Below are 15,526 nucleotides of genomic sequence, written 5' to 3'. Positions count from 1 at the left end.
CTAATGAATATTAACCATTTTATTATAGTTAATACAGTAAAAAAGGGGCCCGTTTGCGTTAACTTTCGACCAGAAATTATAACTTATTCATTATTCTTTTATTTTGTTGATTTTGTGACGTGATGATTAGAAAATTATTTGGCCAGTGGCTGTCAAACTGTGAAATGTTTATTTATAAGCTTTGAGTAATGAATATTAACCACTTTAGTGTACTTATTATATTAAAAGAAAATTATTTGCTACAATCTAGTGTCGTTGATGTTATAATTGCAGAAAGTTTGATGAAAATCACAATTGGCAATGAAAAGTTCGTGATAATTTCGTAATTTATTTGCAATTACACGTATTGATTATTGGCGAATAAATTTGCAGTTATGGTGAAAGGAATCCTTCCAAGGCAGCACGGTGTTCGAATCACCTGTTTGCAAAGCTCTGCAACCGCACTGGGAATGGATTTGTTTGCCAACATAAAAGGGATCAAAGGATTATCTGGACAAACATGGCAGCCGTTACGTTTTATCATGTTTGTCCTCTTATTTTTTATGCACGCGATCGTTCGTTATCTCTTTATCGACTCCGCGCAACTGTTAATATTTTCGTAAGCGTTCCAAACGCTTTTATCACGCCACGCTTCCTGAGAAATCAAACGGAGAAACGTGTTCGCCATATCTCTACTTCACGTCTATACCCCTCAAAAAAAGGACAATTCAAAATTACCGAAGCTTGAAGAAATATTCAGCCGATGCAAAGTGTTTGCAATCGTGGAGAATGTTCTCCAAGTTTAATGTAATAAATACAGGCCCCACAAGTAAGAACTAATAAATACTGATGAATAAAAATTGAAGATCGATCGAGATTGATAAAGGAAATTGAAGATTAGTAGAGATTGATGAAGAAAATAGAAGAAATGGAAGACAATTGACGAAAATTTAAGAGATTGATAAAGAAAATTGAAGAAAATGAAAGGAAATTGTAGGTTGATAGAGATTGATAAAGAAGAATTGAAGAAAAATGAAGAAAATTGTAGAAGTGATAAAAAAAATTGAAGAAAATTAAAGAGATTGACGAACAAAATTGGAGAAAATTGAAACGATTTGATATGAAAAAATGAATGCCTCGCCATAAAATAAACCAAACAAAAATCCAAGAAACCCCCTCCTGACTACTCTCCGTCTAACGGTTCGATCCCGCGAAGTCTTTCGTTCGTCACGACGGAATTTCACTCGGAAACGTGAAATCGGTTGCGTCATCCTCCCACGCGAGTCGTGCCATCTGCAAATCAAGTAGAAACGACGAGCATGAGCTGGCTAGGGCAAGCAGCAACGATGATGAGCCCGCGATCCAATCAACAGCTGCCCTCCCCGGCCATATGGCATACACGGAGCGTGCGCCGCTCTCTTACCTCTCCTCCCTTCGCGAACGACGGGAGCCACCCTCGCGCGTGTACATCTGATAAGAAGATCGCGCCGCTGATAAGGGAGCCGCATCGCTTATGCCTAATAAATCCACCGACCGACGGAGGCCCCCGCGGAAAGGTAGACGCCACTGTGCAGCGACGCGCCGGGGGACAAGGAATTACATTTGGAAGGTTTGTTGGATTCTACGTTGAATTATACTTGAATTATGAATTCGTTACGAAAGAGTAGAAAGTTGAAGACACTGCGACTGTTTGACGTGTGGCTGCTGGTACAAGTATTCTAGTAAAAGTGCAAACAGTATTGGGTAAATATATGTACACCAGAAGAGACGTCTCGTTGTCGGAACGAGCAAGTGAAGCTCGACTGTAATCTATCAGCGATCTCTTATTAGTGTCAGTAATCTATCAGTGATGTGGTGGGTTTGATCGTCATTGATGATCGCCGAATGCAATCAATCACTAACCAATTTATCCCTTTACAAATGCGACCTTCAGTCCTTTCAGTCACCTGTGGCTGAAACATTCTGTTTTGATAAAGTTATAGTACATACGGACCTGTAAGTAATACTCAACTGCTGGAATTCCGAAAATAGGAAAAGAAACTTGATTTGTAATATGGAATGCGTAAGAAACATTTATCTTCCAGGGGTACAATTTTAATCGATGATCATACAAATTTTTATTTACACGAAGTGGACTTGGAAATCGACATATCTTCAATTTTTTTTATCAATTGCTTCAATTTTCTTGAATTTTCTATATTCTTTATCAATGTTTATCAAACTTTAATTTTCTGCATAAATCTCTACCAATTTTCAATATTCATTATCAATATTTATTAATCTCTATCAATATTTAATTTTCTCTAATTTTCACTATCAATCTCTTCAATTTTCGTACATTTTCTTCCATTTTATTGAATTTTCTTTATCAATCTTCAATTTTATTTACCAAACCCTTCAATTTTTTTAAATTTTACTTATCAGTCCCTATCAATTTTCAATTTTATTTATTAATCTCTTCAATTTTATTTATCAATCTCTTCAATTTTCTTCCATTTCCATTACCAATCTCTCCAATTTTCATCAATTTCTTACATTTTCTTCATTTTCTTTCATTTTCTTTCATTTTCTTCAATTTTCTTTATCAATCTCATCAATTTTCTTCATTTTCTTTCATTTTCTTCGATTTTCTTTAGCAATCTCTATCAATCTTCATTTTTCTTCCATTTTCTTGATCAATCTCTTCCATTTTCATCAATTTTCTTTCATCTGCTTCCATTTTCTTGATCAATCGCTTTCATTTTCTTTCATTTTCTTCAATTTTCTACATCAACCTCTACCAATCTTCATTTGTCTTTATCAATATTTTTTAATCTCTATCAATTGTCAATATTCTTCATCAATCTCTTCAATTTTCTTTATCAATCTCTACCAATATTCATAAAAATGTTAATTTAAACGAAATGAACCGCCGAAACGAAACCATGCTTAATTATATTTACTTGCCAGAGTAGCAATAAAATGTACCAAATTCAAAAATCGATTAGTGTTATTTTTCAGGAACTCGAAAATCATGGAACCTGTGAAGGTCGATAAATAATTAACAGCAAACCTTTCATCAATTAGATACCATCCACCAAAACTCAAACCCTCAATCAATAAAGAAGAATAATTTAAACAAAATCAACACCTAACTACCCTTTCACAGACGAACCAAATTTAAACAAATTAAAACGCACGATTTCTACACAAACATTTCTTACGTCCACGTAAACCGGAAGCCTCCTAAATCCATTCCATATCGCCTGCATAACGCAAAGCCTGGGCGTAAAAAGCACTGCGTAAGTCGAGGGATCTCCGTGGTCTATCATTTTCGAACCGATTCGCCGTTATTCGTATTAATGTTGCCATTCGTGGGGTGGATTCACCACGCGACGATAATAACGCGTTGTCGTTCTCGTCCTCGTGAATTTATAGGGGGGAGGAGCACCGGATGCGAAAGGATTTCAAGAAATCCAGCTTTCGTGCGGCTGGTCCCTTCGACGTGCGACACGATAAATATTTTCCGGGACAATGAGCGACGTCGGAGCTTTATCCTCCTTTTCTCGTGGTTTTCGATCGGAACCGCCAAAGGGGAACGGGGGAATCACCGCGACCGGAAGCCGGGGACGAGCGGCCTAGCATCCGGCCACGCGCCGCCACATGCCAATTAATTCATTACCGCCCCATATTTTTCCCTCTTATTCGCGTGTTTATAAATTTCGCTCAACCCCTTTACCCGAATACTGCTTTTTCGCGGAATTACAGAGCGTTTGACAATATAATGGCGCGTATGGATCATTACTTATTCGAACGACATACATTAGGGCGGTTCTTAAATGATTGATATCTTAATAGAAAATAAAACTGCTGATTCTGATTTTTATATTTTGAAAATGAAATAACAGAATAGAGTAAAATAATTTTTGTCAAATTTTCAGAGTTATCTGCAAGATTAAAATTTTCTTACAGAGGTTCTGGTTCTAATGGAACATTTAGATATATAAATATTAAATAATACATTTTTCATTTCTCTGAAATTGAAATAACAGAAATGTAATATAATATGAAGTCGAAATGATTAAAAATTCAGAAAAACAAAAGTGGCAAAGCTACAACGGGGGACGCTAGTAATTGGTAACAACCAATGGGCACATTACACTCGAGCACACTCACACACCCTATAACAATCACAAAATATACTATACAAAATATGTAGAAAATTCACTCCACACTGGCAGGAAGCACCAATTTAAAATCGACCGACCCACCAAACCAACCAAAATTCATTTGCAATTTAAATCTCCATCTCAGCTAATATATATTCAAGGTTACATCCCGAAAGCATCCTCCCAACAGGCTCACCTTTTCAGAATCTATTCCTCGTTTACTCCTAAAGAAAGGAGCAGCCAGCTCGCAGCTTTCCGATTGCAACTCCGACGAACTTGGAAACTTCTCTCTATCTACTTTCGTAGATAGCAGTTAGCGGAAGTTTCTACGTTTCAATATTGATAGTGACATTCTTATGTTCTCAACAAACGGGCGTCTACAGTTCGCGAACTTCGGCAAACCCATTAAACGGAAGGAAGCACTTGGAAGGGAACGGGAACGGACACGGTTCCTGGGACGGAGCGATTAATTTTTGATCAGCCTTGTTCCGAAAATTCGTGGGGCCAACAAATTCTCCAGCGACACAATGTGGGCTGATTGGAAGTCACGTGTCGGTGGCAATGAATTCGAATATTGAGGTCACGTGTCGAGTCGCGTTTCCGTGAACGACGCAGCCAAAAGTCAGGGTCCTGTTGGTTCTGCACCCTAAAACGAGGACCCCCAAATGCTGGCCAACGTCGTTCCGCGTGGCTTTCAGGAGGAGGAGCCTATTTCCGTGATCGAGCCAAGATAGCCGTGCGCTTGATTTGATCTTCCTGTCTCTTCCTGTGTCTATATGGCTATTTGGAAGAGTCCCAGGACGATGGCACTTGGATCCTCCGCGTCAAAACAGCTGGATGGGTGGGAATCGTGACACTGGAGGATTGTTTAGAATAGAATTGTCTCTATGTGTATTATGGTGATTTTTATAAGGGTGCTTTCGAATTATGTGAATTTAAATGACACAAGAATTTGTTTTTCTGAATTTTTTAATGTGTATTTTAATGTATATCTTATATAATGTAAAGTTGAAGTTATAAGAATTTATGTAATATGTAACAAAATATATATGGTATAATACAAAGTTGATATAATGTAATATATTATATATATTATGTTATGATTAACGAATTCTAACGAACAATTTTCTGGTTATAAGCTTAAGGGCATTCGAAAGAATGTTTAATAGTGCATGTGTCATAATTTTTGTACTTAAAAATGTTGTACTTAAAAAACTTATAGTAATGTAATATAATATCTACTAATAATATATAAGGTAATATATAAATTTAAATTTGGGTAAGATTCGTGAATTTAACGAGGCTGAGAAATTAAATACTACGACAAACGTTACATTACCTGATATCTACAATTAAATAAAATGAATAATATAATATCTACTAATAATATATAAGGTAATATATAAATTTAAATTTGGGTAAGATTCGTGAATTTGACGAGGCTGAGAAATTAAATACTATGACAAATGTTACATTACCTGATATCTACAATTAAACAAAATGAATAATATAATATCTACTAATAATATATAAAATTAAATAAAATGAATAATATCTTCGATAATTTCGATTAATTAATTTCTGTTAATCGAAAACTTATACCAGTACGTGTCCCAATAGGGGATCGACGAGGGGGTGGATTCGGCAGAGAGGAAAGTCGAGCACTTAGCAGCGGCGATAAGGAAGTCGTGAGTCGAAAGTGACCCGGAACCGCACTCCCGTTTCCCAGTGATACGGCTACTCCCACAGGAGGAGTTGGAGGTTTCGCGTGGCACAGTTGTACGAACCGCCCGCGCGCGCTTTCTCGCGGGAACCCTGACAAATGACGCGTGGCGTCGTTCGGTCACGTGACGCCTAATTGACGCTACCGTGACGTCACGTGCCGCGACACTGCACCGTTTGTCAGCTTTCAGCCGGCCCGACGCCCGTACGATACGCGTGCCCGCGGCTTCGTGCGTCCTCCAATCGTCCGCTTCCTGCGGATTTTGAGAAAGAGGGCGGCAGTAAATTCCCGTCAAGTGATTTCTAATCGCCCTACCCCAAACCATCGGGTACTAAAGAAACCGCGATACTTGCGATCGATTATATTTACGAGGGTAGTGAGTTTGTTTTGCGAGAAAAACATGAAGAGGAACTTGGTTGTTGGGATTTCCAAGGATGAATTTGTTTGGAATGAATGGGAATTTAAACTTGTTGTGGTGATGGTGATGATTTTTGTATGGAATTGATAATATGTTGAATGTATATGGGTGAAAGTGCTTTTCACTGAGGAAGTGTAAATATTAATTTTGAGAGTCATCAGGGAATCGAATTTAACCCTCTATGGATCCATGTAACTTTCAGATCCAATGCTAATATATATTTGTTTTTCGTCAAGTAATTTTAGTTTTCTCATAAAATGACGTATACATAGGTCTTAATTACATAATGTGTCTGATTAAAAAATTGAACCAATTGATCCAATGCTAATATATATTTGTATTTCGTCAAGTAAATTTTGTTTTTTTCATAAAATGACGTATACATAAGTCTTAATTACATAATGTGTTTGTTTTAGAAATTGAACCTAAATAAGAATTTATTTTATTCTGCATACATTATAACATAAACTTTACTTTCAATATTTTTGATATTATAGCATACGGTTTGCATTTTGTAGGAGCTTGTACATTCAAATTTCCTATAAATGCATAAAAATCCGCAGTCTACTGATAACTAATAACAATATTGATAACCGTTGGTATCAATCTGAAATATCAAAGTAAATGTCTAGCAAATTGTATGCAGAAACAATCATTTGGACCATGGAGGGTTAAGTGAAATTCATGAATTTTTCTAAAGTTGAAAAAATAAATACCACAGTAAATGTTTGTTTATGTAGTCTCCAATAGTCTGTTAGTATATTTAATCCTAGCAGACATTTTCAAGAATATTTGTGTGGCTGTTAACAGTTTGACCTCCTAATTAACCTGCTAATCTAAACTAGACTTAAATCATACTGAAACACTTTTATCTACGTCCGCTTCTTACTATCCCCTAACTGACATGCTAAATTCCTCGCAATTCCAGACCTAACCTCACCAAACTGTTGAATTGACTTGCGACGTCCTAGACTTAGGGCTGTTTTTATTCTCCTAACTGACGTGTAAACCTAATTCAGACTTAAATCACACTGAAACACTTTTATCTACGTCCGCCTCTTATCACCACATAGGTGATATGCTAAATTCCTCGCAATTCCAGACCTAACCTCATCAAACTGTTAAATTGACTTGCGACGTCCTAGACTTAGATTTTTCTTCATTCTTCTAACTGACCTATTAACCAATCTCATATTTAAACCACACTAAAACACCCTTATCTATACTCTCTTTTCACCATCCCCTAACTGACATTCTAAATTCTTCCAAATACCAGACCTTACCTCACCAAACTGTTAAATTGACTCGTGAAGTCCTAGACTTAGATCTTTCTTCATTCTTCTAACTGACCTATTAACCTATCCCATACTCAAACCACACTAACACAACCTCATCTGTACCCTCTCCTCACCACCCCCTAACTGACGTTCTAAATTCCTCGCAACTCCAGACCTAACCTCACCAAACTCTTAAATTGTTTCGCGAGATCCTAAACTTACTTCCATCTTCATCTTCCTAACCAATCAATCTACCCCACGCATACCTCACGCTAAACCACCCTTATCTACCTCCTCTCCTCACCGTCCCCTCCCGAAAACTCTAAATTCCTCGCAACCCATTCTTCCAGCCTTACTTGCAACCCCCAAATCCGCTCAATCGCTGGACAACGCGACAAAAATCCCTATTCCTCTTGCCAAACGAGTGTCCTCAAGCTCTGTATCCATTAATCCACTGAGAACTCTCGGTAGCGACGCGCTTTTTCACCCCGTGCCAAGACCCATTCTTCGCGAACGTGGTCCTCGAGGTCGGCGGCCACGTTGCGTGATGTTCTCCCCCCCTCCATGATATCCGAAGGATATCACTTAGCCGGCATCGCCCACCCTTAGCAGCCGTGACACGCGCAAAAAATAAAAGGAAGGGAACCGCAGGGGTTGCTTTCGACCTCCTGCCCCTCTTTTTCGCGTCGCTGGGGGGTCGGCCGGCAATAAAAATATTGATGGTTCGCTTCCGCCACGGACGGGACGATCGGCTAATTATTCATCAACCACGCGACCGTGACCGGATATTCGGACGTCCCCGTGTTTTCGTTGCCCCCCGTGCGTGCTAGATGTCATGGAGAAAGGGGGGGGGGGTGGTTTGATACTCGGACCTCGTGTGTCCGGTGCGCAACCGTTTAGGTCACCCCTTAAGGGTTTAAGAAGACGAATAATTAGTAGAAGAGTAAGAAGTAGATGTTTTAGGGTATCCAAGGGTGCAGTAGTGTATCCAGGGAGGGGAAGGGAGAGGTAGTTAACCCTCTTTTCAAGATGGACATAATTTAAAATAAAAGAGAAAAAATGTAGGAAATAAATTTCTTTCAAAGTTTATTTGAAATAAATAGTGTCCTTCCTCTTGCTATTGTGTATTATTGCAATTCTTGATGATTCTCACCCCCATGGATCACCATCTCTTATGAAAAAAGTTGAATTTAGAAAGCTATCTCCTTATAAACTAAAATAAAATAAAGGAGAAAAAATGTAAATAACAAATTTCTTTCAAGATTTGTTTGAAATAAATAGTGTCCTTTCTCTTGTTATTGTTTATTATTGCCATGCCTCATCCTCACCCCCATGGATCACCCACCCCCATGAAAGAATCTGAATTCAGAAAGTTGTCTTCCTTTCCGTTTTGAGCTGCATCCGCGCATGGATGCATTTAAGTGTAAATCTACTATAATTCCTAATTTCTGTCTTCTAGATTATTTGGAATAAAGTAAAATAATTTGTATTAAATTTGTAGAATTACCAGGGTCGACAATGAAAATTTTCCAGCAGAGATTTTAATGGAACGCTTAGAAATATAGATAACCTGCTTCTATCAACTGTTGAGTGCGTTTACATGGAGATAAATCCGAGGTAAAAATCAGACAACAATTTTTCTACGAATTGGCTACCCTCCTCTGTGATTCCTCGCAGGATTCTGCTCGAACGGAAGCGATTCTACGGGAAAGACAAGCCCGCTGGGGAGGAGAAGCAGATTAATGGAAAGCGTGGCAACGCTCATCATTCAAGACGAGGTGAAAAATCGTCGAAGCTTTGTTCAACAAGCACTTAACCAACCAGAGGAGAGTTGTGAATTGTTCCGAGTTGCTCGAGATTTCGTTGATAATATTTTCGTTTCGTTCTCGACAAATTATTCCTGTTTTTCCAAGAGAAACAAATTTCTTCTCTCCACCCCAAAAAAAGGTTGCAACACTTTACATTAACTATACACATTTTTACAATAAATATAACTATCAAAAAAAATGTTGCAAGCTTATTATTATTCAACTACTTGAAAATGTAGCTGCAAAATATTTGCAAGTAACTTTTAAATATCAGTCAAATTTTAATTATATTTTTAATTATATTGTAATGAATTATTAAATAATAATTATAAATTAAATTATTGTAAAATTCTGTATATTATCTTTATGCTATATTTATAAATAAAAATTAACAAAGATAATCAGATTTTGATTTGTAACGTAGCAATTGAATTCACAATTCGTGCATTCGACCTCGAGCCAATGTACCAAGAAATGAGAACGCAGACAAAGCAGCGAAAGAAGCAACCATCTTAAGTATCTCCGAGGATTTTTCGTCTCCATTAATCACTGGTCTTCTTAGGGATTCCTCAGCTACAAGAAAATTCATTGGGAGACCGAATGCGAGAATAAGACAGAGGCGTATATTTTAGAGTGGGAGACAGCTTCACGAACAAAAAGCTATTGAAGAACCCCAAGAGAGCAAACAGTACTCATTCTAACATGAATACATTTCCTAAAAAACAGTTTCCAATAAGACCGAAGAAACAACGAATTTTTTAAGTAACTCGAAGAATTATCTAAGGGAATCCGTACTGAATTTACTGTTTGTATTATTAACTAGTAAGTAGACGCATGTTTATGCTAATTAATATTTTCAGAAATACAGAAAAAGCATTGAAAGTTAACCCTTTGTAGCACCGCGTGACAATTCTGTAACAAATCTGGAAAATCAGTATATTTGGTTAATTGAAATTGATGTAATATTATCATAACACATTATTGAACAAATTAGAACATATTTAATGTTACAGTAATGTTTAGACTGTATCTTTATGCATTTTTAGGAAATTTGAATGTGCAAAAACCTAGAAAATGCAAACAATATGCAAGAATATAAAAAAGATTGAAAGTAAAGTTCATGTTATAATATTTGCAGAATAAAATAAATTCCTATTTAGGTTCAATTTCTGTAGGCACCTTCGCGAAGATTTTATTTTGCATAAAAATCCGCAGTCTAGCTTAAAATATCAAATAAATAACTGATGAACAAAGTCATTGATATTTTGAAAAATACTTATACTGCAGTCTCTTTTCACAAATATTTTACATTTTCACTATACTGATCTACAAAGGGTTCAATAAAATTATATCTCATCTTCTAAACGGTACAATACGTATATCATTGTTGATATTTTATGAATTTTTTTGGATTCGTGCCCATTCTCATAAATTTCTCCAAGTTTCCATTTTCCAGAGATCCCAAAATATTCACGATCTAGTAATAAGAAAACAATACGCAACGATATAGTTCCAGTGTCCCCTTAAAATTTCAAAAAACACTCAGAAAGAATTTCATTCGATTTCATTGAATCTTAAATAAAAATAATTCGCGAATGATCGTAGCGAGCAGTCTCAAGGTTCGCGTTCTTAACGATTGACGACGCGTGGAATATGATCCATATTATACGGCATAATGTCGCGTTATTACTGCACCCTTTGTACATACTCCCCCGCGTGCCATATAGCAATCATTCGGGCTCGCTTTCCCACCGTACCGCCCCACACTTGAAATCGAAACCGAGTGGTGCGTTGTGGTCACCCATTATCTGCCAGGAGATAGGTTGGCAGGAAAATTCGAATGGAGCGTGTTTCTCCTTCTGACTGACATATTTTGCTCGAAATCTCGTGTCTTCTATATCTCTGTGTACAGGGTGTTCCATTTCCATGCGTAGTCATTTCTACGTCCCCAATTTATTTGCTCTTGTTTCTAGGTTATGTTACGTTCACTAATATAGAGGTAGAGAGTTGACTTTGACAAGGAGTTCTAGCTTGGGCAGGGTATCAGAAGTATGATGGTACTGAAGGATGTTGGAGAGTAGAGGGTAGGAAGCTAGTATGCAAGATGATGGGATGCAAGAGGGTAAGATGTGGGAAGTTAGGTGTAGGAAGCTTCAATACAGGGTGATAAGATGGGTGATGCTAGGATGATGGAAGCTAGACTGCAGGGTGCTAAAAAGCAATATGCTAGGATTTAGGGAAGCTAGGATGCAGAAATGTAGAAAGTAAAATACTAGAATGCAAGATGCTAGGGGCTAGGAAGTAGGAAGGATGTAGGAAGCTAAAATACAGGATACTAAGATGCAAGATGCTACGATGTAGGAAGCTAGAATTCAGAATGCTCGGGTATAGGAAGCCAGGGTGCAAGGTGCTAAAAAGCAATTAGCTAATATTCAGGGAATCTAGAATGCAGGTTGCTAGGAAGTAAGAAGCTGAGATGCAGTATGCTAGGAGCTAGGAAGGTAGGAGCTAGGAAGCTAGAATTCAGGACACTAGCAGGTAGGAATCTAGGATGTAGGAAGCTAGGATGCAGTGCTAAAATGCAAGATGCTATGATGTAGGAAGCTAGGATATAGGATGCTAGAATGCAGGATGTTAAGAAGCAATATGCTAGGATTTAGAGAAGCTAGGATGCAGGATGTTAAGAAGCAATATGCTAGGATTTAGAGAAGCTAGGATGCACCATTGTTAGGATATATGAAGCTAGAATGCAGGAAGTTAGGAGCTAGGAAGCTAGGATGTAGGAAGTGTTGCGATATTGCCATAACCTATTCACATGTGTTGTGTATCGGCCTTAATGGTTCTTCTACATAAAAAGACAGTCTATGACATGGTGTAGTCGGTAGGACAGTGAAAATAAAGGTTATGTGCATGAGATTTTTAAATACGCATAAGTAGGTCACGCACATGTCAGACGAAGAAGTAAAAGTGGAAACTGAAGACAACTCAACAAGTGAAACATCTGAGACAGCATTAATTATGGATTATTTAAACAAACCACAACCATACACATTCGAAGGTGATGCAGCAAAAAATTGATTGATTTTCAAGAGGGACTACCAACTATTTATGGTAGCGTCCGGTCGGCACACCAAATCAAAAAATATACAGGCCGCCACGTAGCAGAATTTACTGGGCTCTGAAGCACTGAAACTGTTGGAGACATTTAATCTGTCAGAAGAGGATATAAAGGATCCAGATGCGATTCTAGAAGTTTTTGGAGACCACGCGAAGCCAGAACTTAATGAAACGTACGAAAGATTTTTATTCACATCTAGAGATAGATATGAAGGAGAGTCTATAAATCAATATGTAGCAGAACTAAAAAAACTATCTAAAAACTGCAATTACGGCACTGTACAAGACAGTCTAATACGTGGTAATATCATAGGACACCTAAAAGATAAACGTTTACAACAGTCAGTGCTTAAAATAAAGAATCTAACACTACGTGACTTAATACAAAATATTAAAACTCAGGAGTTAAGCGAAAGTCAAGCAGAAAAAATTCAAGAGTCTAATGAGCAAGTGAAGATAGACGTCGTCAAACAACAAGCTAAACATTCCAGAAGGCATAGCAACAAGGGGGAGCCTCACACGTATAATATCAGACGGAACCCTGACGAACAACGAGGAAAACAGCGAGAGACTGACTACAACAGAGCAACATCCAATCATCAAAGGTTGTCGGATGAACAGTCAACTTTCACGTGCAAGAAGTGCGACAGACGACATGGACGACAACAGTGTCCAGCGTTTGGTAAAACATGCTCTAAATGCAATAAATCTAATCATTTTTCAGTCGTGTATCGTAGCAGAGGCGAAAACAAAAGAATTAATACTTACTGTCAATAATTCACTTCACGCGGATAGTAATTCAGACAGCTCTAATAGCGATACAGACTTTACAATAACTACCTTACGAATTTCAGCTATTAAGAATATTAACCAAAAAAGTTGGTATGAAACAATACTAATAAATAAAAATAAAATGAAAATAAAAATTGATACAGGAGCCACGTGCAATATACTACCCTTAAAAATCTGTAAAGAATTAAAAATAGAGTCACAAATTATAAAATCACACGCTATGCTTGAGACCTATGATGGCTCGAAATTTAAGTCATTTGGTACAATCAATGTAAAAACAATGATAAACAATAAGAAATCCGAAACTACTTTTATAGTGGTCAAAGAAGACTATGAAGCTTTATTAGGCTTTTGGTCGTCAAAAGAACTAGGTTTAGCGAATCCAATACACTCGATAAATAACAAGTCAATAAATCACCAACAGTCGATAAATGAAAAAATTGAATTCATAAAAAACAATGTTGATGTTTTTTCTGGCAGAGGGCAATTCCCCAAAAAATTCACAATCGTAGTGGATCCTAGCGTGCAACCAATAGCAAATCCCCGTCGCCGATTCCCTAAAACTATCAAAGATCGACTAAAGGTCACTCGTAAACAACTCGGAAAAGACCAAATTATAACAAAAGTTGAAAATCCAGATTCATGGGTCAGTAGTCTGTTAATACGAGAAAAAACTGATGGAAGTCATTTAAATGAACTGATGGTAATCATTTAAATAAAGCCATGAAAAGACCATACTATGAAATACCTAGCATAGAAGCAATAGCTGAAAAATTAGTAAATAAAAAATATTACACAGTACTAGATTTAAAAGACGGATTTTAGCACATGAAACTGGATGGAAAAAGCGCGAATTTAACATTTTCAACCCCATTTGGTTGCTATAGATTCAACTATCTACCTTTTGGTATAAATTGTGCACCAGAAGCATTTCAAAAACAAAATGAAGAAAATTTTAGTGATATTGAAGGAGTTATAGTCTACTTTGATGACTTATTAATAGCAAGTGACACAGAAAAAGAACATGAGGAAATTTTGCAAAAAGTATTAGAAAGAGCAAGAAAATTGAACGTAAAATTTAATAAATCCAAAATACAATACAAGCAAAGAACTGTTAATTATGTAGGTTACCAATTCTCAAAAAAAGGAAAGTCAATATCTCATGATCGAATAAAAGCAATCACAGAACTAAAAGAACCAAAGAACATTAAATAGCTTCAACAAATATTAGGAATGATAAATTATGTAAGAGAATTTGTACCAAACTTAGCAGCAAAGACTGAGCAACTCAGAGAAATGTTAAAAAAACGATCTTTGTGGCTGTGGCTTCCTGAACATTCAAAAATGTTTAACTCCATAAAACGAGAGATTTGTAAAGCACCAATATTACAAATGTTTAATAGTAAGAAAGAAATAATAATCCAATCGGATGCTTCGAGCTCTGACTTGGGGTTTTGTCTACTACAAGACAATAAACCCATAGCATTTGCATCGAGAAGTTTAACAGACACAGAAAAAAATTATGCCCAAATTGAAAAAGAACTCTTGAGTGTTGTCTTTGCTGCTAAAAAATTTCACTATTATATATATAGAAGGCCAACCACAGTACTTTCTGATCACAAGCCACTGCTAGCACTAAATAATAAATGCACAAGTCAAATACATTCGAACAGACTTCAACGTTTAGCCATAAAACTACTTAAATATAATCTTCAAATTAAGTATTTACCTGGCAAATACATGTATATTGCTGATTTACTGTCGAGAAACTACTTGCCGTGTAACAAAACCGACGAAGTAGACTTAACACAAGTCATAAATAACGTCCATAGCCTAGCTATTAGTAAAAATAAAATCAAAGAACTACGAGAAAATACTAGCAATGACCCAATCTTGTCAAAAGTTAGAGAGTACTGCGAAACGGAGTGGCCAAGCAATAAAAAAGGGTTGCCTCAAATGTTAATCACATATTGGTGTCAGCGTAACTCGCTACATGCCCATGTAGGACTTGTATACAGGGTGTTCCAAAAGTCGGGGAGGAGCCGGAAATGGGGGGTTACTGAGACGATTCCGAACAACAATTTCCCTTGCAAACATGTCGGATGGGGCTTCGTTAAGGAGATATTAAGCGAAAACCCCGACCAATCAGAGCGCGCGTAGACCGTTGGAGCGGCCGCGGTAGCGAAGGCTACGCGCTGGCGGCCGCGCTTGTACGCGAACAAGTGACTCGACGTGCATCGAAGGACATTGACGCTGCCGCCTAG

At 37.3% G+C, this 15,526-nt stretch overlaps 1 protein-coding gene across 1 annotated transcript; it reads left to right on the top strand.

The window, feature by feature from the left end:
• Positions 1-11,457: 11,457 nt before the first annotated feature.
• LOC128892988 (uncharacterized) lies at positions 11,458-13,521 on the top strand. The gene is made up of 2 exons (XM_054153681.1): positions 11,458-11,475; positions 12,516-13,521. Exons 1-2 carry the CDS (start codon positions 11,458-11,460, stop codon positions 13,245-13,247), a joined length of 750 nt encoding a protein of 249 aa, XP_054009656.1. The 3' UTR covers positions 13,248-13,521.
• Positions 13,522-15,526: the final 2,005 nt, after the last annotated feature.

Source organism: Hylaeus anthracinus, unplaced genomic scaffold (genome assembly GCF_026225885.1).
Source record: "Hylaeus anthracinus isolate JK02 unplaced genomic scaffold, UHH_iyHylAnth1.0_haploid 2, whole genome shotgun sequence".
In the NCBI taxonomy this organism is placed as follows: domain Eukaryota; kingdom Metazoa; phylum Arthropoda; class Insecta; order Hymenoptera; family Colletidae; genus Hylaeus; species Hylaeus anthracinus.
The sequence above is the reverse complement of the archived record's forward strand: the minus strand, read 5'-3'. Positions and strand labels throughout refer to the sequence as shown.